At 54.5% G+C, this 26,242-nt stretch overlaps 1 protein-coding gene across 3 annotated transcripts in view; it reads left to right on the top strand.

Moving 5' to 3' along the window:
• EPHB2 (EPH receptor B2) overlaps nucleotides 1-26,242 on the top strand; it is a 182,680-nt gene that overhangs the window by 48,656 nt on the left and 107,782 nt on the right. For all 3 annotated transcript variants that reach the window (XM_036093078.2, XM_036093077.2, XM_036093079.2), the window contains exons 2-3: nucleotides 12,632-12,696; nucleotides 15,814-16,498. In XM_036093078.2, coding sequence (XP_035948971.2) covers nucleotides 12,632-12,696; nucleotides 15,814-16,498 — 750 coding nt within the window. The remainder of the gene's footprint in view (nucleotides 1-12,631; nucleotides 12,697-15,813; nucleotides 16,499-26,242) is intronic.

Here is a 26,242-nt window from a genome sequence, read left to right as displayed (position 1 = left end):
TCAGTTGCGGTAGGAAGAGCACAGGACTCAGCTTCAGCACTCAGCCTCCCTGGCAACAGCCTCCCACCTCCGGATCAGACCATGCCTACTCCCTGATTCCATGCTGCCACCCTCAGACCTAGAAGCTCCCACTTCCTGACCCCACCACCTGCTTTGGCCCTCACCCACTGCCCCCCCACCGCAGCCTGTGGACTCCCCAGAGTTGCCTTGGAGTCATGAAAAGAGTTTGGGTCATACAGCTCAGAAATCAGTCCACCTTCATCACCGACTTGCAGGAGATCTTGGCCCACTACCTTGGCCTCGCTGAGCCTCAGTTTGCTCATCTGCAAAATGGGAACAGTGCTACATCCCTTGAAGGTTTTTGGGAAGCTTGGATGAACTCAGGTGCGATCCTGGATGTCCATGGCATGGCACGGGGCCTGGCATAGAGTAGGTGCTCAGTGAACGGTCTCTCCATGGTGATGGGGATGCTGGTGGCGGGGGTGGCATTCCCTCCCCGTCTGGCCTGTCCCCTCCCTATATCTGGCTCAGGGTGTCCCTCCCCCAGTGTCTTCCCCACCCTAAAAGCCCCCTCATTTCAAGCCCTGTTCCTTCCCAGGTCCTTCCTTTGTCATCAACGCTTCTGAGCACAGCCATGCCGCAAGCCCCAGCAGCTCATGCCGGGAGCTCTCAGGCCTGGCTCTTCGTCTGGCTTCATCTCAGGGGTCGGGGGCCATGGGGAATGAGCAGTAGCTGATGACAAAGACATGGAGGCTCTGATCACGAAGACAATGACAGGAACTTGCTGGGTGGCTCTCCTGTGAAACACGGACACATGAGCGAATGCCCCAGCAGAGCCATGTGCACTTACCCGCCCGAGATGCCAGGCGCAGTTGGCAAGCGAGCCCAGGGACCCCAAGGGAGAAGGTGGAGTCATGCCGAGCAGAGACGGTGCCCTGGGGGTTCTGTCACTGCACCCATTGCTGCCGAGGGCCACAGATACGGAACTGGAGGGGAGTGTTAACATAGGGCAGAGGCAGGCATTCTGGAAACTGCGGCTACTCTCAGAATGAGCGAGGGCTTTGGAGCCATCAAAACTGGGGTGGAATTTTTACTCTGCCCATGACCAGCTGTGCAGCCTGGGACAGTCCTCTGTACCTCTCTGACCCCTGGGCTGCAATTTCCTCATCTACAAAATGGATCAAGAGACCCATGAATCAATGGACTCAAGAGAATGCAGTGACAGCTGAATCAGGCCACCCCCCCCTCTGCCCCCTTCCAATGGCTCCCTGCTGCCCTCAGGATGATCTTAGCCATTTGGCCAGGCATTCAAGGCTCCTTGCGGTGTTTGGAGTCTCTTCTCCTAGGCTTTCCTTCTCCCTCTTATGGCTCCCTGTAGGGGCTGTGCACATTCTCTCCTCCCGGCGTTTGCACAAGCTGTTCCTTTCTCCTCTTTTTGCCCTCCTTCCAGCCTAGCTGTCTCCTAGTCAGTATTTGGGGTTCAGGCCAGGTGTCACCCATTTGGGAAGTCTCCTCTGAGTTTGTCCCAAATCAGAACATTTCTTAAGGAAAGTGACAGTGTATATTTTTTTTTAAGATTTTTTATTTTATTTGAGAGAGAGAATGAGATAGAGAGAGAGAGCATGAGATGGGGGAGGGTCAGAGGGAGAAGCAGACTCCCCGCCAAGCAGGGAGCCCGATGCGGGACTCAATCCTGGGACTCCTGAGCCGAAGGCAGTCGCTTAACCAACTGAGCCACCCAGGCGCCCCGACAGTGTATATTTTTGATTCTCCAATACTTAGCATGGGCCTAACACATAGTAGGTGTTCAATAAATGCAACCTAGCTGGATGGCAGGAGTAGATAGACGGGTAGCAGATTTTTAGATATATAAGTGGTGTGAATGGAAGGACAGGTAAGTGAATGGTCAGGTGGGTAGATAAATGAAAAGAAAGGTAGGGAGGGAGGGAAGGAGGGAGGTTGGTTCAATGGGAAGATGGATGGTGGACGGCTGGATGGATACCTGAGTGGGATGCTAGATGTATGGCACAGCAAATGGATGGTGGATTATTGGGGAATGGAATAATAGACTGATGGATGGGGTGAGTGAGAGGGTGAATGGATGGATGAATGGTCAAATGGTGAGAAGGCAGAATGATTTCCTAAGGATTTGCTTGGATTTGCTGGTTCAGTGGATGGATGGGTATGAGAATGGGTAGGTAGATGAATGGGTGGGTGGACTGTTGGGTAAGTGAGTGGGTAGATGGATGGATGGAAGGATAAGGGTGTGCAGGTGGGTAAATAGGTAGGTGGATGGGTGAGTAGATAGCAAGATAGTTTATGGATGATTGCAAGGATTGGATGGTTGGAAAGATGGATGAGTGGGGGTGTAGGTCAGTGGGTAGATGAACGAACAATAAAATTTCATGTAGCTAAATGCCTGACATCTTGCCCAGAAGCAGAGGGGTGGTCTGGATTCTGGGATTTGAGTTAATTGCCCTTCACTGGGAGAAACCAGTGCCAATTAGGCAAATAAATCCAGTCCCAGCAGGTCCTGCGGCAGGCTTGCTAATTGACTCCAACCTGACAGACCCTGGCTTGGACTTACAGTGGCCTGTGTCTTATTGATTTGTAATTTACACTCCACACACATCCAGAAGGATTTCAGGTGACGTAATAGTAAACCTGCGTGCAACAGGACAGTTAAAAATAAAGTGAGAAAGTGGGAGGCTACAAAGCATACCTGTGTTCGGCTCCCGGATCTGCTGCTCACTAGCTACGTGACACTGGGCAAGGTGCTTCACCTCTCTGCAGCTCATTTCCCCACATGTGTAGGAAGCTGGGGAGGAAGAGATGACGGAAGGAAGGGAAGCTGGTTTAATGGAGAAATGTATGAATGATGAATGGATTACCAAAGTGGGATGCTAGATGTACCAGTGGATGGGCGAACCAGTGGTGGGTTATTGGGCCAGTGGGACGGCAGACAGATGGAGAGGGTAAGTGAGGGTGAGTGGATGAATGGGTAGACGGATGACGGGTGGATGAGCGAATGGGGACAATAATAATAATTCTGTCTCATGGGGTGTTGTGAGCATCCGAGCGGTGACAGCACAGTGGTTGGCACTAAGTAAGCACTTCGAATGACATAGTATATGGAGTCATCTTGATACCAAAGACCATATTTCCCGGAGGAAAAATCCAGACACCCAGACTGATGGTGTAAGCAGGAGAGAGCATCTGATGTCTGGGTGGGCCGGGGGGGGGGGGGGGAGGACGAGGTGGGGGGTTAGATGGTTTGAGCAGCGAGCCACACTCAGCCTGGGCCGCAAGGCGCTCACAGTCCAGTTGGGCTGATGAGTCAAGGTTGCAGGGCAGGGGGACGAGTTTCCTCTCCTCTTGCTTATTTTCTTAATTTTGTTATTGAAGTATAGTTGACATTCTCTCCCCTCCTTTTAAATGGCCATGACAATTGTTTTGAACTAATCGGTCATTGTGAGGATCTCAGGAAATGAAGTCAAAGAGCGCTTGGTACCGCACAGGGCAGGCAGTTGGTGCTCAGTAATGCCGACTGCCATCACTTTATTTTTATTACCTACTTAATAGGTGGGAAGGGTCTGTGGATTCACTTAAGGAAAGGGGCTTTAAAGGTTAAAAATCACAGCGCCGATGCTTCCTGCGGGAGGCAGCTTGGTGCATCAGGAAGGCTCAAGGGCAATAGGCTTGGGTTCAACTTCTGCTGTGCTGTGCGGCCTTGGCCAAGTCACCTAACCTCTCAGAGCTTCAGCTTGCTTGTGCATCAAGTGGGACCGGTAACCAGCATCCCTCAGGGTTGTCGTGAGGACTCCCGAAGCTCTTCTGTGTGCAGAGCTCTTCTCGTGCCTGCTACCCTCCCCCCCCCCACCTTCCGCAGGCAAGCCCTGGTGTTCATTTACCACCCGCCCCACCCCCAGCCACCCCTTCCCAGACCTCCATCCATCATCCTGTCCTTTGCGGAGGTTAAGTGGGTCCCCAAGCAGCGAATCCAAACTCTCCCGAAGCCCCTGCCGCACAATGCGGCCCGCTGTTAGCGAGCAACCCGGCTGGCCCGGAGGATTGGGTTTCAGGCGGGCGGCCGGCGCTGGCGGATGCCCAGGCCAGCAGCGGGCAGGTGGGGGACGGAGCGGAGGAACCGGCGTCGCGGGGACTCCTCCGCCTGAGCCTGAGAAAACAAGAGCCGGCTCCAGGCAGGCAACCGAGGCAGAGGAGGGGTAGGGGCAGAAGGATTTTACATTAGCTGGGTCCCCTTTCCGTGAGCCTGAGGGCGGAGAGGGGGGCCCGAGCTGGAAAAACAACGTGCTGCCTGTTGGCCGGTGTCACCTTAGAAAGTCCGCGGTCTTCCTGGAGCCAGCTCGGGGCTCCTCTGGGCACCGCCACCCCCCACTCGCCTTGCTTTGGGCCGAGACTCTGGCAGCCGCGGATCTTCATTGGTTTTCAGGGGAGAGGTCTTGGGGAAGCCAATGGGGCTGATCTGGGTTCAAATCCAGCTCTGCTTCTTTCTGGCTGTGTGACTTTGGGCAGGCTCTTAGCCTTTCTGAACTCGGGTTCCTCATCCGCACGATGGGGACAATAGTGTTAGCTTTGCAGGGTGTGTGGTGTGACTGGCTCGTGGACCAAGGGCATGGGACATGAAGCTGTGATTTTTCCCTCCCATTTGTGAGGCGGCATAGCCTGGTGGTTTCCAGGTCAGACCAAAGGGGTCAGATCCTGCCCCACCCCTTACTGGCCATGTGGTCCTGGGGGAGTTCTCGCTCCAAGCCTCGTTTTCACCAGAAGCTTGCTCTGGGGTGACAGTGAGATAGACAGTGCGGATGAAGCACCTGCCCACCATCAGCCTCCATGAGCATTAGCCATTTTCACTGTTGCCTTCCCTTTGCAGGGCGCCTGGGTGGCTCAGTCTGTTAACCATCCGACTCCTGATTTGGGCTCAGGTCATGATCTCAGGGTCGTTAGATCGAGCCCTGCGTCGGGCTCCACCATGCTTAGTGGGGAGTCTGCTTGAGATTCACTCTCTTCCTCCCTCTGCCCCACCCCATTCATGCACTCCTCTCTCTCTCTCTCAAATAAATAAATAAATCTTAAAAAAAAAAAAAAAAAAAAAGTCTGCACCCAATGCCTCCTTGGATCTTCAAAGCAACCCTGCGAAGTACACAGAACAAGGATTTTGTGATCCCCATTTTACAGACAAGGAAACTGAGGCTCAGAGAGGTAAAGTGACTTTACCAAGTCATGCAGTTTGTCAATGGCCTTGAACTTCATCTCCTGGTTCCTGCCTGTTGCCTCCTCTTGGAATTTCTAATGTGGTTGTGGACCGTGGAAAGAATGCTCCAACTCCCAGCCATTGACTGCCTGGTATGGCCCATGGTAGGGTAGACAGGCCTGTGTTCGAGTCACCGTAGCCCTATCAGCCCCAGACAGGGAGCAGCCGGAAAGGGTCCAGAGCAGCATCTGCTGCTTGGGTCATGCACCAGGCTGATTTGCTACCTGGGCTGTGGGCTGCTGGCCAGTCTGGAACAAAGACCCCAGGGAACAACTACTAGGAGTCTGTCCATTTTCAGGAGAGACCACGTCACTACCCTTCTCAGGAATCCTCCATAACTCCCCATTGCCTATGGGACAAGATCCAAACTCCTTAGACTCACATTCAGGGCCCTACAAGTTCTGGCCCCATCCTAAGCTCCCATAGCCTTCCATGAAGCATTTTGTTTCTACCACATGGGACAGAAACCCTAGCATGGTGCAGGGGTAAGTACATGCGCTTTGACGGGAGGCAGACACAGATGCACCCCTCCCTGGCCATGCAGACCTTGAACCCTCTCTCCTAACTTGAGTTTTTCCATCCATAAAGGGAGATAATCCAGTACTACCTACTTCACAAATCGGTACCACGAAATGAGATAACGAACGCTAAACTCTTAGCCCAGAGCTCATGACTGAGAACCACTCCTCAGGTTTTACTGTTGTCCAAAGTGCCCTGCAGTTTCCCGCCTCTGAGCCTTTGCTGCCTCTGTGCCCTGCACGTGGCATGCCCTTGCCGTCTTCTGCCACAGCTCAAACGCTGCCTCCGCCTTTGCTAATTTCCTGGTCAAAGCTAATGCCTTCTGCCCCTGGGTTTCCTGGGCCCCGACCGGGACCAGAATTCTCACCCTGCCTCTTTGTGTAGAAAGTTCATGGGTCAGGCACTAATCTGGAAGCTCCTTGAGGGAAGGATTTGCTGATCTATTTTGACATCCCCAGTGCCCCGCACAGGGCCTGGCACACATTAGGTAGATTAGATGTTCATGGAATGACCATGATCTTGTTACTTAACCCAGGAGAATTCAGGGACAGCTGCCAGGAAGAAAGAGCCTTCGAGTTAAGTTTTGGAAGAGAAGTTAGCCAGGCTAACAAAGCTGGAAGGGCCAGGCATTCTAGGCAGAGAAACCTGGAATGGTCAAGTGACCAGGGCCATGCTTGCAGAAGAACTTCAGGGTGGCTGGACACTAGGGACACAAGAGGGTATGGCTGGAAGATAATTTACTGGCCTGGCCAGCAGGAGCCTTGAAGGCAGGGAGCTAAGGGCTAAGACTTTCACCAGCAGCGGGAGCTCTGAAGGGCATTAAGCTCAGTTAAGACATGATCAGACATGGACTTTAGAAACATCACCCAGCTGCCACGTAGAGGTCAAATACATCTACTGGGGGCCAGAACCAGTTCTCGGTGCTAGGGATACAGCAGTGAAGGAGACAGAGACAAAGCTCCCCGAAAATGAGGGCCCTGGGAGACGGCAGATCGGTAGGACTCCCCTACCTGATGTCACCTAATGCTCACATGACCCATTTTACAGATGGGAAACTGAGGGCCAGAGAGGAACACAGGCTCGCCTGTGGTCATACCCTGGAGAGTGCCAGAGCCAAGGTTCTAGCTTGGACTGTCCAAGCCCCACTCCCCTGCTGCCCTTCCCTCTTTCCCCTCCTGTCCTCACTCAGGCCCACACAGAGGGGGAGAATAAACATACAGAGAGCCCTAGTGATTGTGTGCGTGTGTATGTTGTCTGTTTTTTTAAGGCTATAGCTGCAACATCTTAAAAACCATGCAGATGGGGGCACCTGGGTGGCTCAGTCGGTCAAGCGTCTGACTCTCGATTTCGGCTCAGCTCATGATCTCAGGGTCGTGGGATCGAGCCCCGCGTCAGGCTCTGCGCTGAGTGTGGAACCTCCTTAAGACTCTCTGCCTCTCCCTCTGCCCCCCCCCCACACACTTGCACTCTCTCACTTAAAAAAAAGCAGTCCTGCAGATGTAAAATGAGACAGATGTGATTTCAAATGCCAGATTCACCTGTGTGCCCTTGTGAAGGTTGCTTTACCTCCCTGACCTCAGTTTCTGCATCTATAAAACGGGGTTAATAGCATATACCCCACAGGTCGTCATGAGCCGAAGCCGTATTTAGAGTGCTTGTCTCAATGCCCCGCACACAGTAGGTGCTTAATGAAAGTTCCTCCTCGTCTCTTTGGAACTCTCACACACTGCCATTAGTCCAGACAAACAGTGTCCGCGGCCCCCGCAGGGGTCAGACAAAGCTGACCAGGGCTGGATCGGGAGTAGACGGTGGCCGCCTGCCCCAGCCTGAAACGGGGTGGTGGTAGCGTCCGCCAGGGCCTCCGCGTGCAGCCACCCTCCTGTCGGCTCCACACTAACGACTTCAGTGTGTCTCCCCTTTTAGCTCAAATATTTCTGAAATGCACACTGCTCGTTCACACATAGCCAGAGGGGCCTACGGGCCTCCCCAGCCTGTGCAATCAGGGCCTCCTGATTGCTTTCTTCTGTGCAGTCTCCAGGAAGGAGAGGGGGTGTGGGCTCAGCGGGGCTAGGGCCAAAGCCACTGCCATGGTGCGAACCCGGTTTTCCCACCGAGGCGGGCTGTCCGAGTTGGCGGCTGGAGGCCCTGGTTCCAGCTTTCTCCGGAGTGCTGAGAATCTGTCCGCACAGCCTCAGTCTCCTCATCCAGCCATTGGGATTCTAAAAGATGGTCATGGAGCACATTCAGGGCTTGCAAACCAGACATTTCCAGAGGGCTCGCTGGGGTGGGAGTGAACAGAGGCGAGGAAAAGGGCAGTGTGGGGCAGGGCAGGGGTGGGGAGCACCAGAGGAGCAGGCAGGGATGTGGGCAGGTGGACGTAGTCCAGCCAGGGGGCCTCAGAGAGCTGCCAACCCTTGCCAACACTTACTCATTCCCACGGACCGTGCTGTCACTCACCTCCTCGCCTTTGCCTCCACTGTTCCCTCTGCCTCACATGCCCTTCCCATTCAGCCTTTCCTGTCTCCCTCCTAACTAATTCTTCAAGCCTCCATTCAAGCGTCACTTCCTCCAGGAAAGCCATCCCTAAGCTGAGCATTTTCTTCCTCTCCTTCCACAGCCACAGTACCCCTTGCACGTCCCTGTCACAGTCTTTGTCACATCGTACGGTGATTAATTATCTGTGTACAGCGAAAACAGCTTCCCCTGCATGAGGGATTGTCACTGTCACAGCGGGGATGGGATGGGGACATTTCTAGCACTTCAGAAGCAGCTCGGCACAGTCTCGCGGTCCCCAAAGTGTGGGAAGTGAAATGATGTTAGGTAGTTTGCAGAGGAACATTTTGAATTGTAATAGTCGTGTGTTTATTTTCCTTCTTTTTATGGCAAGTGATATTGGTTTCCCGTCTATAATAATGATAACTTTTTCCTCCTTAAAATGCACTTAAAAGAAGAGTCAGCTGGAAGAAAAAGAGTAGCTAAATACAGCGCAGGTTGTAGGTGGCAATGGCTGAAGTCATGAATGTTGTTCTGGTGGAACAACATTAGCCCGGGGGTGGGGGGGTGATTTCAGCCTCTGACTGTAGACCTACTATGTGCCAAGCCCCGTGCTGGGTCTTGGGGGCAGGCAGAGGAGGTGTGGAGGGGGAGACGATCAGAAGGAACAGTATGTGTGGGGTACAGGGCTGAGAGAGAGCGCCACAGGGTCCGTACAGCTAGAGCACAGCTTGTGAATGCAAGATGTGTGACCTTGGGCAAGCTCCCGAACCTTTGTAAGCCTCAATTTTCCCATCTATGAAATGGGATTGTATCAACTATGTCTTGGCATTGTTGGAAGAACGTCGGTGAGGGTCTCCAGCTCCTAATAGAAAGGTCTCCATCTCTGTGACCATGAGTTCTCTCCCTTTTGCAGATTTTTGGGGCTGGAGGGGAGATGTCTGGGGTGATATGGGGAGAAGGAAGGAAATGCTGGTGGTGGAAGGAGGCCTGGCTCCCGGAACCCACCCAGGTTCCTGGGGCAAGAATGACTAGCCCCAGACTCCCTGGGGAACCGAATGTGACTTTCGTGTTCATTTTGAGAGGAACAAAGAGGAAATGCAGGACATCCCAGGAAAGCAGCATCAGACGGACCAGGAAAGCTCCTCGGAGGCTGCGGCACTGGGGCTAGAGGCTGATGTTTGTCAGATGTTGGCAAGCGCCGTCTGGAGTGTGGGGGGAGCCTCACTCTCAGGGGCCACCGCATGAGCCCAGAGGAAATGGCATGTGTGCAGGCATGGGGTCAGACAAAAAGCACCATGCTCCGTCTAAAAAAAGAATATCTGCCACTCACCGAGGCTCTGCTTTGCGCTGGGCTCCAGGTTAACACGCTTCCCTGTCCTTCCGTCCTCCTGGCCCCACTCAGAAGGCACTATGACGATTTTCTAGGTGAAGAAACCGAGGCTTAGGAAGGTTACAGGTCCAAGGTTACAAGACGAGTAGGTGGCAGAGCGGGTGTTAGAATCGAAGTCCCTCTGACCTCCTGACCCCTACTTTATCTGCTCTGCCTACCGGCCTTATGTGCGGTGGGTGGAGGGAGGTGTCAACGTTGAAAAGCAAAAGGCCGAGGGGAAGTGGGGGGGGGAGCGCACCCATGGGTGTCCTCCTGCCACAGCCCCGAGGGGTAACAGCTTTCCCAGAGGCAGGCTTCCGGGCAAAGCCAGGACTGGTATGGGGAGAAGGGAGCCTCTTGCATCCCCCCCCCCCCCGCCAGGGGATCTGCAAACTTCACACTCCCTCTTAGCCCCTTCCTATCTGTGAACCAACTAGCCCCTTGACTTCTGGCCTCCTGAGATCCTCCCCTTGCTGGTTCCAGGTGTGGTGGGAGGCAGAGGGGGAGCCGTGGAGCACTCCCCAGCCTGAGCTCCCTGGGAGCCTGGAGTTTGAGCACCAGGCTTTAGTCTGTGACTTTTGGCAAGTCATTTGCCCTCTCTGGGCCTGAGCTTCCACCCATACAATGAGGATGTAGCTCACAGCCCCTCCTCTGGGCCATGGAATCCTCTAGTGCTTGGCCTCTGGGTCAGCCCAAGAATCCAGCCAAGGGGTGGGGCCACCTGCTTGGCACGCTTGCCTCCCCCACCCGAGCCCTTTCTAGTCCCAAGCGGAGTCTCCTCTCCCTTGTTCCACACGGCTCCCAGCAGCTGTTCCTCAGGCCCAGGCAGAGAGCCCGGCTTGGCGCGTCTCTGGCTGAGGCCGATGAGAGAAAACAGGTTAAAAGTTCAGCCCTTGTTCTCTCCAGGAAGAAAAATCTGTAGCATTTGGAGTGTGAAAAGGAACCCTTTTTTCAGCTCCAAAGCAGCACAATAGAACTTCCCTCCAATTTGCCATCAAAAAGACGCCCTTGGCACTGGACTCCACCGTCCCTGGCACCCCTCCTCCCCCCTCACTAGCCCCCCGTGCAAAGGGACACAGTGACCGCAGACATAAGCCACAGGCGGTCATGGGGACACTGCTGCTTCCTCTGTTGTCAGCTCGTGGGTCTGACTGGGGTCACCTCTGGCTGAATGCTTCCTCCCATCCACGCCGCTCCTGCCCTAGTTCAAGATCTTGTTGCTCCCATTCCGACCCTCACGGCGGCCTGGGCACTGTGCACCCTGCCCCCACTATCCTCAGCCGAGTTCATCCAGCCCAGGCTATCCAACTAAGTATCTAGAAGTTTATAGGGTCGGAAGCAGGAGATCTGCACCTCCCACTCTGCCACCAACTCCTATGGGATCTTTAGGAAGTCTCTTCCCCTCTCTGTGCCTCAGCCGCCCTATCTCCGAAATGAAGCAGTGGGGCTGGGCCCGGATAGCATCTCAAGCGGTGGGTGTTAGCGTCCTGGCACACAGAGGCCAGGAGCCTCGTGCAGCCAGAGTGTGGGCATTGATTCGTGAGGCCTGCTGGGGCCCAGAGGCGGAGCATAGCAGCAAGCACTTTTCACCCATGCCCACCAAGCTAGCTGGTGTGGAAGGTCCGGCTGGGACCTTCTAGGTCTCTCTGCCCACCCTCTCATGGCTATTTGTATTCACGCCTTATCACCACTACTGGACTGTGAACAACTCCATAGTAGGGCCTTACTCTTCACCGTTTTCTCTCTCGGGGTCCCCAGTGCCTGGCACATAGGAGCATCAGGATATATGTGTTGAATGAATGCTTGAACGGGGTCAATTTAAATCTGCTCAATGCAGGGCGCCTGGGTGGCTCAGTTGGTTAAGCGACTGCCTTCGGCTCAGGTCATGATCCTGGAGTCCCAGGATCGAGTCCCGCATCGGGCTCCCTGCTCGGCAGGGAGTCTGCTTCTCCCTCTGACCCTCCTCCCTCTCATGCTCTCTGTCTCTCATTCTCTCTCTCTCAAATAAATAAATAAAATCTTTAAAAAAAAAAAAATCTGCTCAATGCAGTTCAGCTCAAGAAGTGTTTTGAATTCCCTATGGGGTAGTGGGAAGGGGTCCTGGGCCTTATCTGGGGAAGAATGGGCCTCTCTCTGGCCCTGGCGGTCTTCATCAACAGGCTGCGTGGCTCCTTCCTTCCAGCTGCTGGAGTGGGGGGAGGGGCAGGTGGGGCCCTGGCTGGTTCCGAAGCTCATTTGAATTTCTTCAACCCCCAGAGGGCAGGTGACAGACTGGAGCTACTTGGCACAGTGCTCACGCTCAACACCAAGCCACCCCCACCCCACTCCTAGGGCCCTATCCTAGGAGCACAATTGACTGAGCCCTCGGGGAGGGAGCCCCAGTGTGGGGACGCTATGGAGGACTCCAGGTGCCTGGAGAAGGGGGGAGGGTGTCCCTGATAGGAAGTTTAGGCCAGAGAGCCAAGGTGGGGTAACTGATGGGACCAAAGAGAGGCCTTTCTAAGGGCCACATTCCAGTTTTTGAGAATTTGATGCAAGCCGAAAAGCAAACAGACACCCTGAGTTTGATGTAAAATTTCCAGGGTTGCCTGGTGGACTCTCTGAAGCCCACCCAGGAGAGTCCAGGTTAAGACCCTTCTCCACCAACAAGGGAGGGAAATGTCAATAGCCAGGTTGGTGGGACATGGTGGGCTGAGAGGAGGCATGACCACGGGCAGAAGGGCTGAAGCTGGGCTTTAAGGGGTGGAGCCTGGAGAGGTAGAATCAGACGATTGGCCGGAACGTGGGAGTGGGTGGGATCATGGAGTGGGAGACCTAGAGGGAGGGTAGTCTGCCGGAGTACAGCCAAATGATTGATTGGTGCAATGGAAGTAGGTGACGCTTTGTAAAGGAGGCCCTTGAGGGATGGGGGTCTTGGGGTGATTGACAGCACTCAGTAGGTGGGCGGCAGTGACTCTTTGCTTTCCTCACAGAAACGCTGATGGACTCAACCACAGCGACAGCGGAGCTGGGCTGGATCGTGCATCCTCCATCAGGGGTGAGTTGGTGGTCCCCAAACCCTGCCTGGTCCCTCAGAAGACCTCGGGTTCTGCTGCAGGGCCTGGATGCCCCTAAATTCCAGCTCCTTTCCCTCCTTCAGGGCCCGAGGCTGGCCTCTCATTGCCCCACCTTCCTGGTCCCCTACTATTGATGGAGCACCGGTTACCATGACAACATGCTGGTTGCTTTCAGTCTTTATCCCGTGGCATCCTCAGGGCGAGGCTGAGAAGTAGGAACACGTGCTGCCCCCATTCTACAGATGAGGAAAGTGAATTATCATTTTCTGAGCACCCACTGTATTACATACTGAATCAAGGAAGCGCCTTTATACACATCATCTCCAATCATATGGGGAGGAAACACCTCCATTTTACAGGTAAGGAAACTGAGGCTCAGAGAGTTGTAGCCACCTGCCAGGGGCGTTACACCTAGTTAGTGATGGGGCTCAGGTTTGTATCCAGGGCTGTGACTGAGTCCTCCGGGCCCCCTTTCTGGGTCCCCATAACACCAGACTCCCCCTCCCTGAGCTCTTATTCTCACACTTCCATGAGGCCCCTACTTCCCTGGGGCCAGTGGTTTGAGCCCAGGTAGGCTGTGAATCCCTCAGGAGCAAGAACAGGCACAATTTGAGATTCCTCGTTCTTCTAGCACCGACTTACATGCAGGCTGTGGGGCCGGACGTGCCTGAAATTCTGTCCCAATTCTGCCACTCACCAGCTGCATGATTTGGCGCCAGTTCTTTAACCTGTCTGAGCTTCGGTTTCCTCATCTATGAAATGATGGTGGTCATGTCCTCTGCACCGGACTGATGTGAGGTTTTCCTGCACAGTGTCTAGCACAGTGCCTGGCAGAGGGCGCCCCCTCCCCACCTCCCCCACGATGAGTAACTGTAGTCGGACCACCATCATCATTGTCACGGTCATGAGTTTCTATGTCATTACGTCCTCAGGGTATCATTACGTCCCCTGGGCTCGGGAGAGGGCTCTGGGCTCCCCCAGCCCCTCCCTTCCCTTCCTCCCATCCCAGCTCCTCCCACTGGGACTCGGCTGCTGCCCCAAAGAGCTGCATCCCCCACCCCAGGCCTGTGCTCTCAATAGGCAGGGCCCTAGGGTCAGGCCTCTTTCTGTGGTTCTTTCTTGTCACCAGTTTTCCATCTGCGAAGGCGGCCGGGCCCACAGCCCCACCCTAACAGGAATGAGGCCAGGCTCGGCTGCAGGGCCCCCGGACGCAATTATTTGGGGTGTTTAGGCTGCAGGGCCTCCGCATGTTAATTAGAGAGAGGGGAGAAAGGCAGAGTGCTCTAATTAAGTGCTCTAATTAAGTTCTGAAGAAGAGCAGTGGTTGTAACAAGGGGCTGACTTTGTCACATGGTGCCACCAAAAAAAAAAAAAAATGCAATGTAGGGAGCTTCAGAGCCACCGCTGACGTTGAGGCTGGGCCAGCAGGCTCCAGTTCGGCCTTCCCCACGGGCACTGGCCCTTCACAACATCAACCCTCCCCAGGCCGGCAGCCACTACACCGCCCCGCACAGACTTGGCCCAGATATCTGAGGAAGGCAGAAGAATAAAGAACACCCACTTGAGGGTGACACCTCTACTACCACCTGCCTCACCATCCCCCACCCACAGTCCCATTTGGCAGTTGGGAAAATAGAGGCCCAGTGAGGGGAAGTGACTTGCCCAAGGCCATGCATCAAGTTAACAGAGCTGGAACAAAACCCAGGACTCCTGGGGTACCTGTGGGTCGTTGTGTTTCAAGGCAGCGTGCCCAAGCATGGGAACGGGTCTAGGTCTGTGGGACCTGGGTCAAGTGGCCTCACTTCCCTGGTCTCTACCCGCTCATCTGTAAAATGGTGATGATAATATCGCATGTGCGATAATCAGGACAAAGAAATGAGGTCCTGTTCCAGCACCCACCCCAGGCCTGCATGGGTGGGAGGGGGTGCTCTGCTGTTTCGGCTCTTTTGGCTCTAGCCCAGGGAAAGCCAGCCCAGTGCCAATGGGGACACAGGAGGGGTATGGAGCTACTCTCAGCAAGCTCTCAGCCCCACTGGGGAGACCAGGCCGAGAGGCCCAAGGGTGCCCGGCCCTCGCCCAGGCTGGTGTCCCCAGAGGCCCACGGGAGAGTCGGCGAATGCAAACTCTGCAGCCAGAGAGAGCCTGCTGCGAGAGGCTCCAGAAGGATGGACAGAGAAGACGAGAGGGTACTCGAGGAGGGCACAGAATTGTGAACAAAGGCTCAGCATGTGAGTGAGCTTGGCTTGTGAGGGTCTGTGAGGAGACACCATGGGGCCGGTGCCCTTCATCCCCAGCCTTCCATGGCCCTGCCCCGCACCCCCAGCAGCGGGGCTCGGGAACTCTCAGCTGCATGTGAGAGAGCCAGTCTGGGGCCCAGGGAGGGTGCTGAGGCACCTGCCACAGGCAGGAAGGGTAGCAAGTCTCTCTCTCCAGGTCCCCTAACCCCTTTAGTGGTATCTTAACCACGTAAGGCCCCAGAACAGACTGCTTATCTTCTGCATCGTGGGGATAAGGGCTCTTCTTCCGTCAGACTGGGAATCCCCTGGGGCAAGGACCGTGTCTCCCTGGTCAGAATAGGAGCTCCCAGTAGGCAGACGTTCTGACTGCCCCATCAGACTAGTACTCCCCAAGCACAGAGCTATGTCTGCTCTCAGCAGAGGGAATTCCCTCAGGGTGGGCCTCTCCCTATTTTCCCTTCTAGGTGGGAGCTTCCCAGGATCGGGGGCCACATCTCCTTTTTCACCCCAGGGGGGAGGGTCACATCTCCCATATTAATCAGGGGAAAACCAAGAACAGGGTGTGTGCCCTTCCCATCAGATTGGCAGGTCTCCCTCACAGACTGGGGAATTCCTCGGGGCCAAGGCCATGTCTCTCCTCAGCTTGGGAGTTCTCTGATGATACGAATCATGTCTCCATCATCAGCCTAAGGTAGAGTGTGTGCCTCCTCCATTAGACTAGGAGGCCCCCAGTGGTAAGAGTCCTGTTTACCCCCATCCGACTGAAGGCTTCCCTAAGACAGGGTCTGTGTCTCCCCTCTAGCCAGACGACCCACGGGGCTGAGCCCCATCTCCCCCACCTGACTAGCATTTCACCCACAGTGGGAAGAGGTGAGTGGCTACGATGAGAACATGAACACGATCCGCACGTACCAGGTGTGCAATGTGTTTGAGTCGAGCCAGAACAACTGGCTACGGACCAAGTTCATCCGGCGCCGCGGCGCCCACCGCATCCACGTGGAGATGAAGTTCTCGGTGCGTGACTGCAGCAGCATTCCCAGCGTGCCCGGCTCCTGCAAGGAGACCTTCAACCTCTATTACTATGAGGCCGACTTTGACTCGGCCACCAAGACCTTCCCCAACTGGATGGAGAATCCATGGGTGAAGGTGGACACCATCGCGGCCGACGAGAGCTTCTCACAGGTGGACCTGGGTGGCCGGGTCATGAAGATCAACACGGAGGTGCGGAGCTTTGGGCCTGTGTCCCGCAGTGGCTTCTACCTGGCCTTCCAGGACTATGGTGGCTGCATGTCCCTCATCGCCGTGCGCGTCTTCTACCGCAAGTGCCCCCGCATCATCCAGAATGGCGCCATCTTCCAGGAGACCCTTTCGGGGGCCGAGAGCACCTCGCTGGTGGCCGCCCGGGGCAGCTGTATCGCCAACGCCGAGGAGGTGGACGTGCCCATCAAGCTCTACTGTAACGGGGACGGCGAGTGGTTGGTGCCCATTGGCCGCTGCATGTGCAAAGCAGGCTTTGAGGCGGTGGAGAATGGCACGGTCTGCAGAGGTAAGGGCCGCGGCGGGGCAGGTGCCCCTGTGCGGGCGTGGAGCTGTGCTCGGCTGCAGACGTGGGCTGGGGGGGTTGGGGGGGCGTGACTCAGGCTGGCAAGGGCAGTGGCCTGGAGCCGACCGTGAGGCACTCTCTGGCCGGGCTTCCCAAATCTGCAGCCAATGTTCCATGTCTCAGAGGGCAACGTTTGAAGAGCACTTCTAGAATGGTGGTACACGGATGTCCGACGGGGAGCGGGCAAGGTGATTTTCACGGGCACAGGGATAAACGTTTCTCATCTTAATTATTATGTGAATATTAACAACAGCAAGTGGTGTTGTATGTCTTCATTTATAAAAGTGATGTCGCTTCATCAAGGAAATAAGGCCTAGTAAATAACAGGGATAAGTTAATGTTTACTGGACTTTTGCTGCATCTGTCAATACAGGCCAGGCTCGACGGAAGTGACCAAACAATAAAGGTTTATTTCTCACTCAATGCTCCCTGCCCATCGGGGGTCGGCTGGGGATCCCCCACTCAGGGAGCCAAGAGGATGGAGGCGCCCCCATTTGGAGTGTGGCGATCATGAGGACAGGGAGAAGGAGTGTGAGGTGGATGGCATGCTGGCTCCCGAGCTCTGCCTGCCGCGGCGCACGCGCCACTCCCCTGCACACTTCAGCGGCCCAGGCGAGTCACACGCTTCCTTCCGATGCAAGGAGCAGGGGGATGCGCAGGCCCGCCGCAAGCCAGGCCTCCCGACCGCCACTTGTACTATGTGCTGAGCACTCTGTATGTCTAACTTACTACTCCTCACAAGAACCCTGGGAGGGATGGTGCTATTTTACAGGAAGAAGTTGAGGCTCAGAGAGTTAAGTGGGGGAGCCAGGAGTCTTATCCAGGTAGTGTGATTCCAAGTCCACCCCTTAGCCACCGCACCGTTTGGTGTGATATAAGAAGTCCTAAGTAAGCAATAGTGCAGGTGCTGTTTGATTGTGGCAAACAATCGTGAAGGTGGTTGGCAAACATAAGTTTGTAAGAGGGACTGCATGGTGGTAAGAAGGCTGAGAAGGTAGACAGACCTGGGTTCAAATCCCAGCCCTGCCTGTTATTAGCTGTCTGTCTTGGGCTGCACATGAAACCGTCTTTCTTAGGGCATTTGTGAAGACTCAACAATTCAAGGCTGTAAAGCACTTAAATGGCTTGTAGTACGCAGTAGGAGTTTAATAAATGTTAACAAAATGAGATGTGATGTGTACGAAGCCTGGCCTGGTGCAAGTACTCCACGGTGTGAGCTGGATGGTGATTTAAAGCCTACTTGTACCACCTCCTCTTGCCTTCCCTGTTGGGATCAGATCCTGGGGGTCCTCCAAATGTCAGGCTAAGAGTTTGGACCCAATTCTAGGGTTCCTGAGGTGCCAGTCACCGTGTGGCCTGAGGTGGCCGCAGGGATCCTACCCTTTATAAAATGCTGTCGTGTCCACCGTCCCCATGGCTACCCCCTCTACGCTCTAAGCAGCATTTTAGAGGTCCCCAGGAGGATAAACGGGGGTGCCCAAGAGAGGAGGAACGGCCCGTGGGACAGCTGTAGCCGTGCTCTCAAGAGATGGTGGCTGTCTGGCCGGGCCACCCACGGTGCTAGGATCAAGGGATGTGAAGAATGGCGTGAGCACACGGGCTAGAAGGAGGAAGGAGGGAATTCCAGCTTGTGGGGAGGTGATGGTCCTGGAAAAGAGTCAGGGGCATTGGGAAAAAAGGCTGGTTTCTGGGGGAGGATAACAGAGCTGGTTTTCTGTACTTAAGTGTAAAAAGAGCACGGCCTTGGGAGGTGGCAGGCCGTGGGGGGCAGAATCAGTCACTCGTTGCTCATTATTTATTCGCTCATCAAACCTCACCCGTGCCTGTTCTGTGTCAGACCTTGTGTGGAACATCAGGTAGGACAGAAGAACGTGACTGTGGTGCAGCCTTCTAGGAGCCACCGTCTAGCGAGGGGACAGGCTGTAAGTGAACAAAGGAGGGAATGCCTTTGACTGGCTTTGACTGGAACCACCTGGGCTGGGCGGATCGGTGGAGGGAGGTGGGGAGGTGACACAGAGGAGGTAACATTGGGGCTGAGTCCTGGGAGAGGGATATGTTGACTAGGTGGCCCCGGCCTTCCAGAGGAGGGATCTGCAAGGATCTGGGGACGTGAAGCAGCATGTCCCACTGGGGGGACTAGTACAGTGTCTGGCACGACCATGGCTAAGGGCTCGGGGAGCGATGGAGGAAGAGCTGTCCCTGGATGGGGCCCAGATGAAGAGGTACATTAGTTACTGGTTGTTGCCCAACAAGTCACCCCAAAATGTCGCAGCTGAAAACAACAAGCATTTGTAATCTCAGTGTCTGAGGGCCAGGAATCCAGGTATGGCTCAGGGCAGGTACCTCTGGTGCAAGGTCTCTCCTGGGGCTGCAGTGTCATCTGATGGCAGTGCTGGGGTGGGGTCTGCTTCCACATTCACGCACATGGTTGTTTGCAGGCTTTAGTCCCTCGCCACAGGGACTCACGTGGGCAGTGGCTTCCCCCAGAGCGACTGACCTGAGAGAGGTCAAGAGAGCACCCACGACAGAAACCATAATCTTTTTATGACTTCATCTCAAAAGTGACATCTCATCGCTTCTGCCATATTCTCTTTGTTAAAAGCCAGTCACACAGTTCAGGCCCCACTCCAGGAGAGGGAATTACATTACATGGGGTGTGAGTGCCAGGAGCTGGGGTCACCGGGGCCATCAGAGAGATTGCCTGGCACAGGCAGGTTCTCCAAGTCTGAGCTTCTCCTCACAAGTAGGCCCTGGCCCCCTCCGACCCACCTCCCTGGACCTCTGGCCTGCCTGCCCCAGGCCCAGGCCCAGCCAGCCACTGGGTGTGAGTGGAGGCCAGTCAGGTTGTGATTAATGAGCTCAGGAAGCCAGAAGGACACCAGCTCATGCTGTGGCCTATGTTGCAGCCACCCAAATGTGGGGCTGCTCCAGCCCAGGTCCCACAGGCACCGCTCCTGCTGGCCTGGGGTATAGAGGAATGGTGGTTGACAGAGTGCTTTCTCAGTCTCCAGCTCAGGGATTCTCGACCTTGACTCTGCCTCAGCATCTACTGGGAAGTTCGTTAAAATGCAGATTCCTGGGTCTGGTGCAGACATCTCCCCCAGGTCTGATTCTGTGGTTCTGAGATGGAGCCAAGAATCAACATTTTTAAACAAGCAGCCCTCATGCTTCTGTAACAGGACCATTAGCTTTTACACGTGATGTGGTAACATACCGTCAGTCAGACAAACAGGACTCAGGGCCAGACGGATGACCACGGGGCCAGCACCCCCCTGCCACCACCACCCCAGAGAGCATCCACCCTAAGGGATGGAAGGGTTGTTAGCAGAATCTCTGGGAGAGTGTGGTTTGGAAAGATCCATTTAATACTGAAACATAATGGGCACCTGGGTGGCTCAGTCGGTTAAGCGTCTGCCTTCGGCTCAGGTCATGATCCCAGGGTCCTGGGATTGAGCCCCACGTCAGGTTCCTGGCTCAGTGGGGAGTCTGCTTCTCCCTCTCCCTCTGCCCTTCCTGCCCACTCGTGCTCTCACTCTGTCAAATAAATAAATAAAATCTTTAGAAAAATATTGAACCATAATTTGATAGGAAAAAATCCATTGCTTCGTTAATACAAATTTGAGAAGATAAGGCTGGATAAAGTCTACCTGACAGATGGCGAGTAGGTGAGTCCTCACGGGAGTGGCACAGCCATCCCAGGGGTGGGCAGGGCAGCTAATGAAGGGCCGGGAGTTCCCAGCGCCCTGAGCGTTTCCCAAAACTGTAGGCTACACCGATGAAATCTGACCAACTTCCTCCAGTGCCAACAGTGTGCTAGGGATAGTGGGGAAGGGAGGGGCCTGGAGATGCCAGTCAACCTCTCAACAAGCATGTATTACATACCCTCCGTGTGCCATTTGGCCCTCCAGCCAATACAGACGGTCCCCGATTTACGATGGTTCGGCTTACAGCGGTCCGACTTGTCATTTTTCAACGTTCCAACGGTGCCACGGTAATGCATATTCAGCAGAAACCGTACTTCAGAGTTTGAATTCTGATCTTTTCCTGGGCTGGTGACAGGATACTCTCTCCTTATGCTGGGCAGTCAGCCACGTGAGCAGGGGGGTAAACAAGTGACACGTGCATCCCTTCTGCACCCACGTGACCGGTCTTTTGTCCACGTTCAGTACTGTATTCAATAAATTGCATGAGTTGTAACAGGCTTTGTGTTAGACGATGTTGCTCAACTGAGCACGCTTCAGGTATGCTAGGCTAAGAACTGATGTTTGGGAGGTTAGGGGTATTAAGTGACTCTTCCACTCAATATTTTCAACTTATGGTGGGTTTATCAGGACATAACCCCATGGTAAGTCGAGGCAGATCTGTATGTATTGAGTACCATCTATGAGCCAGGCACATACCAACGTTCGCTGCCCTCCCAGAGTTTTTAGTCTGAGTCGGAGGACTGAAGAAGATGGAGGGAAAAAATTAGTGAGCAGATAAATAAAATAGTTAAAGCTGTGATGAATGAAAGGGGGGGAAAGATGCAGCAATAGAGGTCAAAGGAAGACTCGCTTTAGCCAGGTGGACCAGGGAAGGCTTCTTGGAAGACGTGTCATTTGAGCTGACAGTGGCCACCCTGGGAAGGCTGGAGGAGAGCACCTGAGATGCAGGGTTTGGCTCATTGGCTCCTGGGTGAGCAGGGCACTCGGACACATGGAGAAGGCGGCAGAGTGTGGTCCTTCCAGAAATGAATTATATCCAGTCAAAGCACTTTGAGAATATGTGAAAGAAGGCATCTTTTCTGACTGGAGGTCTAGGAAGGCTTCACGGAGGAGGTGGCATTTGAATTAGGCCCTGAAGAGTGAGTAGGATTTGGATGGTGAAGGGAGGGAGGTCATCGTAGGTCAAAGAACCAACTGCATGAATAATGGCCCCGAGGTACGATAGTAGAGGGTGTGTTTGGTGGGTGTCCTGTGCCTTACCGGGGGCGGGTGTCAAGGTATGACTTCTCCCTACTCAGGCATCCGTTCACTTTTTATTGGGCGCCTGATCAGGACCTGCACTGGCCATACAGCTGCCAGGTGAGGGACTCTGGGGACTTTCTTCAGAAGAACTCTGGCCCCCTCTCCTCCCCAAGTCCCCAGTCTCCTCAGCACCACAGTCCCCACTGGGGTTCACTGCCAGCAGATCTGCTGGGGGGGGGCCTGGAATTCCTCCCCTGCAGCAGTAGCTCCCCCCAAGCTCAAGCCTGTCTGACTCTTTCCAGATGTTCATGGGCTCAATTGGGAAAGTGCCTCTGCCTCAGTGTCTCCAAGTTTGTCTCCGTAGCCCTATTTCTCTTGGTCTGTCCTTCCCTAGCTCAGCCCCTGCTCTGCCCCTGCCCATCAGATTCCCATCCTAACCCCTGTTGGGGGCCCTGCCCTCCTCTCTCCCAACAGCAGACCCGCATCTATAACCGATCTGGAGGCAGCTCCACAGCGATCCTGATTGCTGCGTGCTGTTGGGGCGTAATGGGATTTTTTAATATTTAGCTTGGACAGGGAGAGGGGCTGCGAGCCAGTGGGGAGGGGCCCGGGGGTGGGGGGCGGTTGCACGCACATGTTGATCCTCTTGCTCTAGCTTAGACTCCCAGTTCCCAGCTGCTGGGCTTCTCACAGCCTCTCCCTCTCCTCCACCCTGCCCTGCTTGGCAGCCCCCAGCCCCGCTCTCCTCCCGCAGCCATGGCCTCTCCTTGACCTTGGCCTTGGAGACCTGGTTTCAAACCCCAGCTCTGCCTAACTGTGTGACCTTGGGCAAGCAACTGATACTCTCCCAGCCTTTGTTTTCCATCTGTAAAACAGGATAAACACAAAGGCTGCCGTGCGGAGTAAATGAGAAGATACCTAGAGAAGTGTTATAAAAATAAGAACAGGGACTTCTACCAAAACTGTCTTCTGCTGTGAATGTTTGGGTTTGTTTTTGGGTTTTTTTTGGTCTCTGATGAGCTTTTTATTTTGAGGAAAAAAAAACTTTTTCTTATCACAAAAGCAATGTAGGTTTGTTGTTGAATCTTTAGAAATTACTGAGAAGCAAAAAGGAGAAAATTAAAATCATCCAGAGATAGCCACTGGTGGAGATCCTTCTGGGTGTATTTACACATATTGATTATGTTTAAAGAAAAAGTGAACTTCCTGCTAAAAATACACAAGGGTTTTTGACTGATTAATATTTTGTGGACACTTTCCCATGTCATGTTAGATCACCAGCATCATTTTGGAAGGCTCTTGGAATTCCATAGGAAAGATGTGTCATACTTTATTTACCAATCCTCTGTTGATCGACACGTAGATTGCTGGCCATTTTTCACTGTCTATCTTAACAAGTGCCAGGATGCATGTCATTGTCCCTGAATTTTTGTGCACTATTCCTGGTATTTGAGTAGATATGTTTCCAGATGTGGAATTGTGGGGTCAAAGGGTATGTATGTTTTTTAGAGGTTTGATGCACACTGCCAAGGTACCCCCCAAAAAGGCACGGCCCCGGGTACCCTCCTGGCAGCAGACTTCCAGAGTGCCTCTTTCCCCACATGCTCACCAGCAGGAGATATTCTGCCTGTCGCTTTATTTTCCGCTTTATTTTCAGCCAAGGTAGGGAGAGGCCCAGGGATGTCTCTGGGCCTTCAGGGTTAGGCTCTGGGCCACGCTTGGGGTGGCCTCCTTCCTAGCATGCTCTCAGCTCCAGCCCTTCCCATAGAGGCTGGACCAGTGGCCCAGATGCATCTGGCAAGTCCGTGGGGTAGGGTGCGGTCAGTCTTAGGGTGAGGAGGAGGGAGGCCGCCAGCTGGCAGGGCCTATGCTGGCTGGGGAAAGGGTGTGAGGGTTGGAATGCTGGGTGGGTGGGAGGAGAGGCCCAGACCCCCACACAGAAGTTCTGATGCATCTCTTCAAGGGCAGGGTGGAGACGCCCAGCTAGGGGAGGGGGAGGGCTAACAGACACCCTCTCCAAAGCCCCAGGCTCAGGCCAGGCCTGAGACCACACAGGCCAGCCTTTTGAGAAGGGGACTGGATGGGGAGCCTGGCCAACACACTCGGCTTATTCAATTCTTGGCTCTTAAAAACTGAAGTGCCCCTTCCCCCACTTCTCCTTCCTATATGCTCCCAAAGCATCTTTGTGTACAACCATCCATCCGTCTGTCTGTACATTGGTCCACCTGTCCAACCAGCCAGCCATCAGGGATTCACTAAACACCAGCTTCTGATTTTTTTTTTTTTTTTTTTTGCTTCTTGGAGGGGTCAGTGATGTCTTCACAGAGGGCCAAGAGGCTAAGACATAGTGAGTGCCTCTCATGCCATGTGTTGTGCCAGGCATTGGGGTGTTTGGAAAGATCAGTCATGGCCCCTGCCCTCAAGGACCACCCAGTCTAGAGATACCGACAGATGCATCTGCAGAAAGTGGAGGTAGAAGCACACAAAGGCACCCAGCCCACCTAGGGGAGCATCGTCTGGGGTCATGGTGCTCAGAGGAAGGCTTCTGGGAAGGGAAGCTGTTGAAGTGGAAGCCAAGTGAGGAGCAGGAGTTAGCCAGGTGAGGAGGAGGAGGTGCAAAGACCCAGAGGCAGGCAGAGTGGGTGTTCTTAGAAAGGGAGGGAGGGCCACTTCAGCCCAGTTTCCTCTCTAAGTCAACCAAATGGAAGGATCTGGATATCAGGTCATGGGATGACATGGTCTTCATATTCCCTCAGGGGTCTGGGCAAGAAGCATTGAACAGTTTTGGCCCCTGATACTCATAACAACCCCCCCGCCCAGGGACCTGCTGTGCACCAGACCCTGGGCCAGATGTGGGGACTGCAGAGATGATGAAGGCCCTTCTTTCCTTCCTAGAGCTTCCAGTCTGGGGTGGGGGAGATGGCTCTATCTGTAACTATAGCCTTGGAGCACTTAGGAGGGAGTCAGGGGAAAGCTAGGGAGACTACCTGGAGGAGGAGCTCTTTTCCCAGGGCTTTGGAAAATGGAAGGAACCAAAGGCAGGAATTAGTGGAATTAGTCCAGAAAAAAGATGATCAGAAATGATACTGACCTTTAACTCTGGCCTCTTGCTGACCCCCAGACAAAATGCAGCCAACTAGGGGTGGGGGGTGGGGAGAGCAGAAATGCTGGGCTAAAGGAGAAGGCTAGAGGGGCTGCCAGGCTTTTTAGTTCCATGTTGTCAAAGGGCTGGGTGAGGCAGAGGCTGCAAGGAGTCCTGAGGGCTGGGACTGGGCAGGCCCTCCTGTGTGCGCAGCTCTGTGTTCCATGCTGTACTCTATTACCTTTGGAATCTTCTATTGATAAGATTAGCTCCATTTTACAAATGAGAAGACTGAGGTCCAGGGAGGGTCAGCCTGTTGCCCAAGATCACATGGCCAGTAAGCAGTGGAGGCAGAATGGGAACCTGGCTTTCTCCAACTGCTGGGACAATTGATTAACCAGAATGGGGCGAGGCCTGAATGTACTCTGTCCTGCTCACCTCCCAGATTACTGGGGGGGGGGGGGGGGGGGGTACCTGAGATGGGGGAAGTGAAAGGTTTGACAAATAACCAATGGAGGGACTCTTGCTCAGGACTGTGGCCACCCCGCTGGGGCAACTAGAAGGTCTCCTGGGTGGAAGCTTGTGTCGGCCTTGAAGGACAAGGTGCTTTCCTATGGAGATGCTGAGCACACGGAAATGCGGTCCCAGGGCAAAGGTTCAGGGGTGGAGAAGTCTCTGGGGGTCTCTTCTCCTCCTGCTCAGGGGGAGAAGGCCTCCAGGAGGGAAACCCACCCATCTGTGGCTAACCTCTGGCCAGACAGAAGAGCCCGTCGGCCCCCACACAGCATTTTCCGAATGCTCACCTTGTATCTCTAACAGCACACTAATCTTATTGAACGCCCCCATCGGAGTGGGAAGTAGACTGGGGCCAATGGTCACACTCCTTGGAGGTGGCAGAGGTAGGTGTGCACTCTCGTGCCCCCCACTTCTGATTTCTCCCGCTCTTGCAGGTGGCAGAAAGGCTCTGTGGCGGGCACCCAGTGCTCACGTTTGTTAGGAGATTCCTGTGGACCAGGCCGCTCTCACCCAGGGTCTCACTGACTCTCAGTCCCCCTTGGGGTCGGGGATCATCATTTCTGTTTTACAGAAGAGGAGACTGAGGCCCAGAGAGAGTGAGCAGCTTGTCTGAGGTGACCCGGTTAGGAAGGGACAGGACTTGAACCCGGGCCGTCTGCCCCTGGAGCCCCCCTGGAGAGCTGTCCTCTCTCCGCCCCGGCCTGGCAGGGGACCCTGAAGGCACCAGGTGGACGGTTTGGTCACAGGCTGTCTCCAGAGCCCTCCGGCAAGACCATAAACAGCTGGGGAAGCTCCCCTCCCTTCAGCCGCTGCCTTTACATCTGGCGAGAGAGGCCCGTTTATTGAGGAAGTTTATGCATTTAACAGTTTAAGCCTTTCTAAGCCTGTGGTACAACAGGATTTGGGAGCCGTTAACAATTCTGTGTGGTTAAGAGATTTTCATTGCTCTGCGGCAGCTGGCTCAGGCCCCACAGGCCCCACTCCGGCCTCCACCCCACCCTGCTGGGGCACCCCTTCCCCAGGGCCCTTTGTCCTCAGCCCCCATCCTGCTGTTTTCCCCGGGTTCCCCCTACTCGGAACCTTTAGGGATGAACTTTGACTTCGGAGGAGGAACAGGCCCAGAGAGGGGAATTCCGGGAGTTG

The sequence above is a fragment of the Halichoerus grypus genome, chromosome 5 (assembly GCF_964656455.1).
Source record: "Halichoerus grypus chromosome 5, mHalGry1.hap1.1, whole genome shotgun sequence".
NCBI classification, from domain to species: Eukaryota; Metazoa; Chordata; class Mammalia; order Carnivora; family Phocidae; genus Halichoerus; species Halichoerus grypus.
Note: the sequence above shows the minus strand (reverse complement) of the source record. Positions and strands in the feature narration are given on the sequence as shown.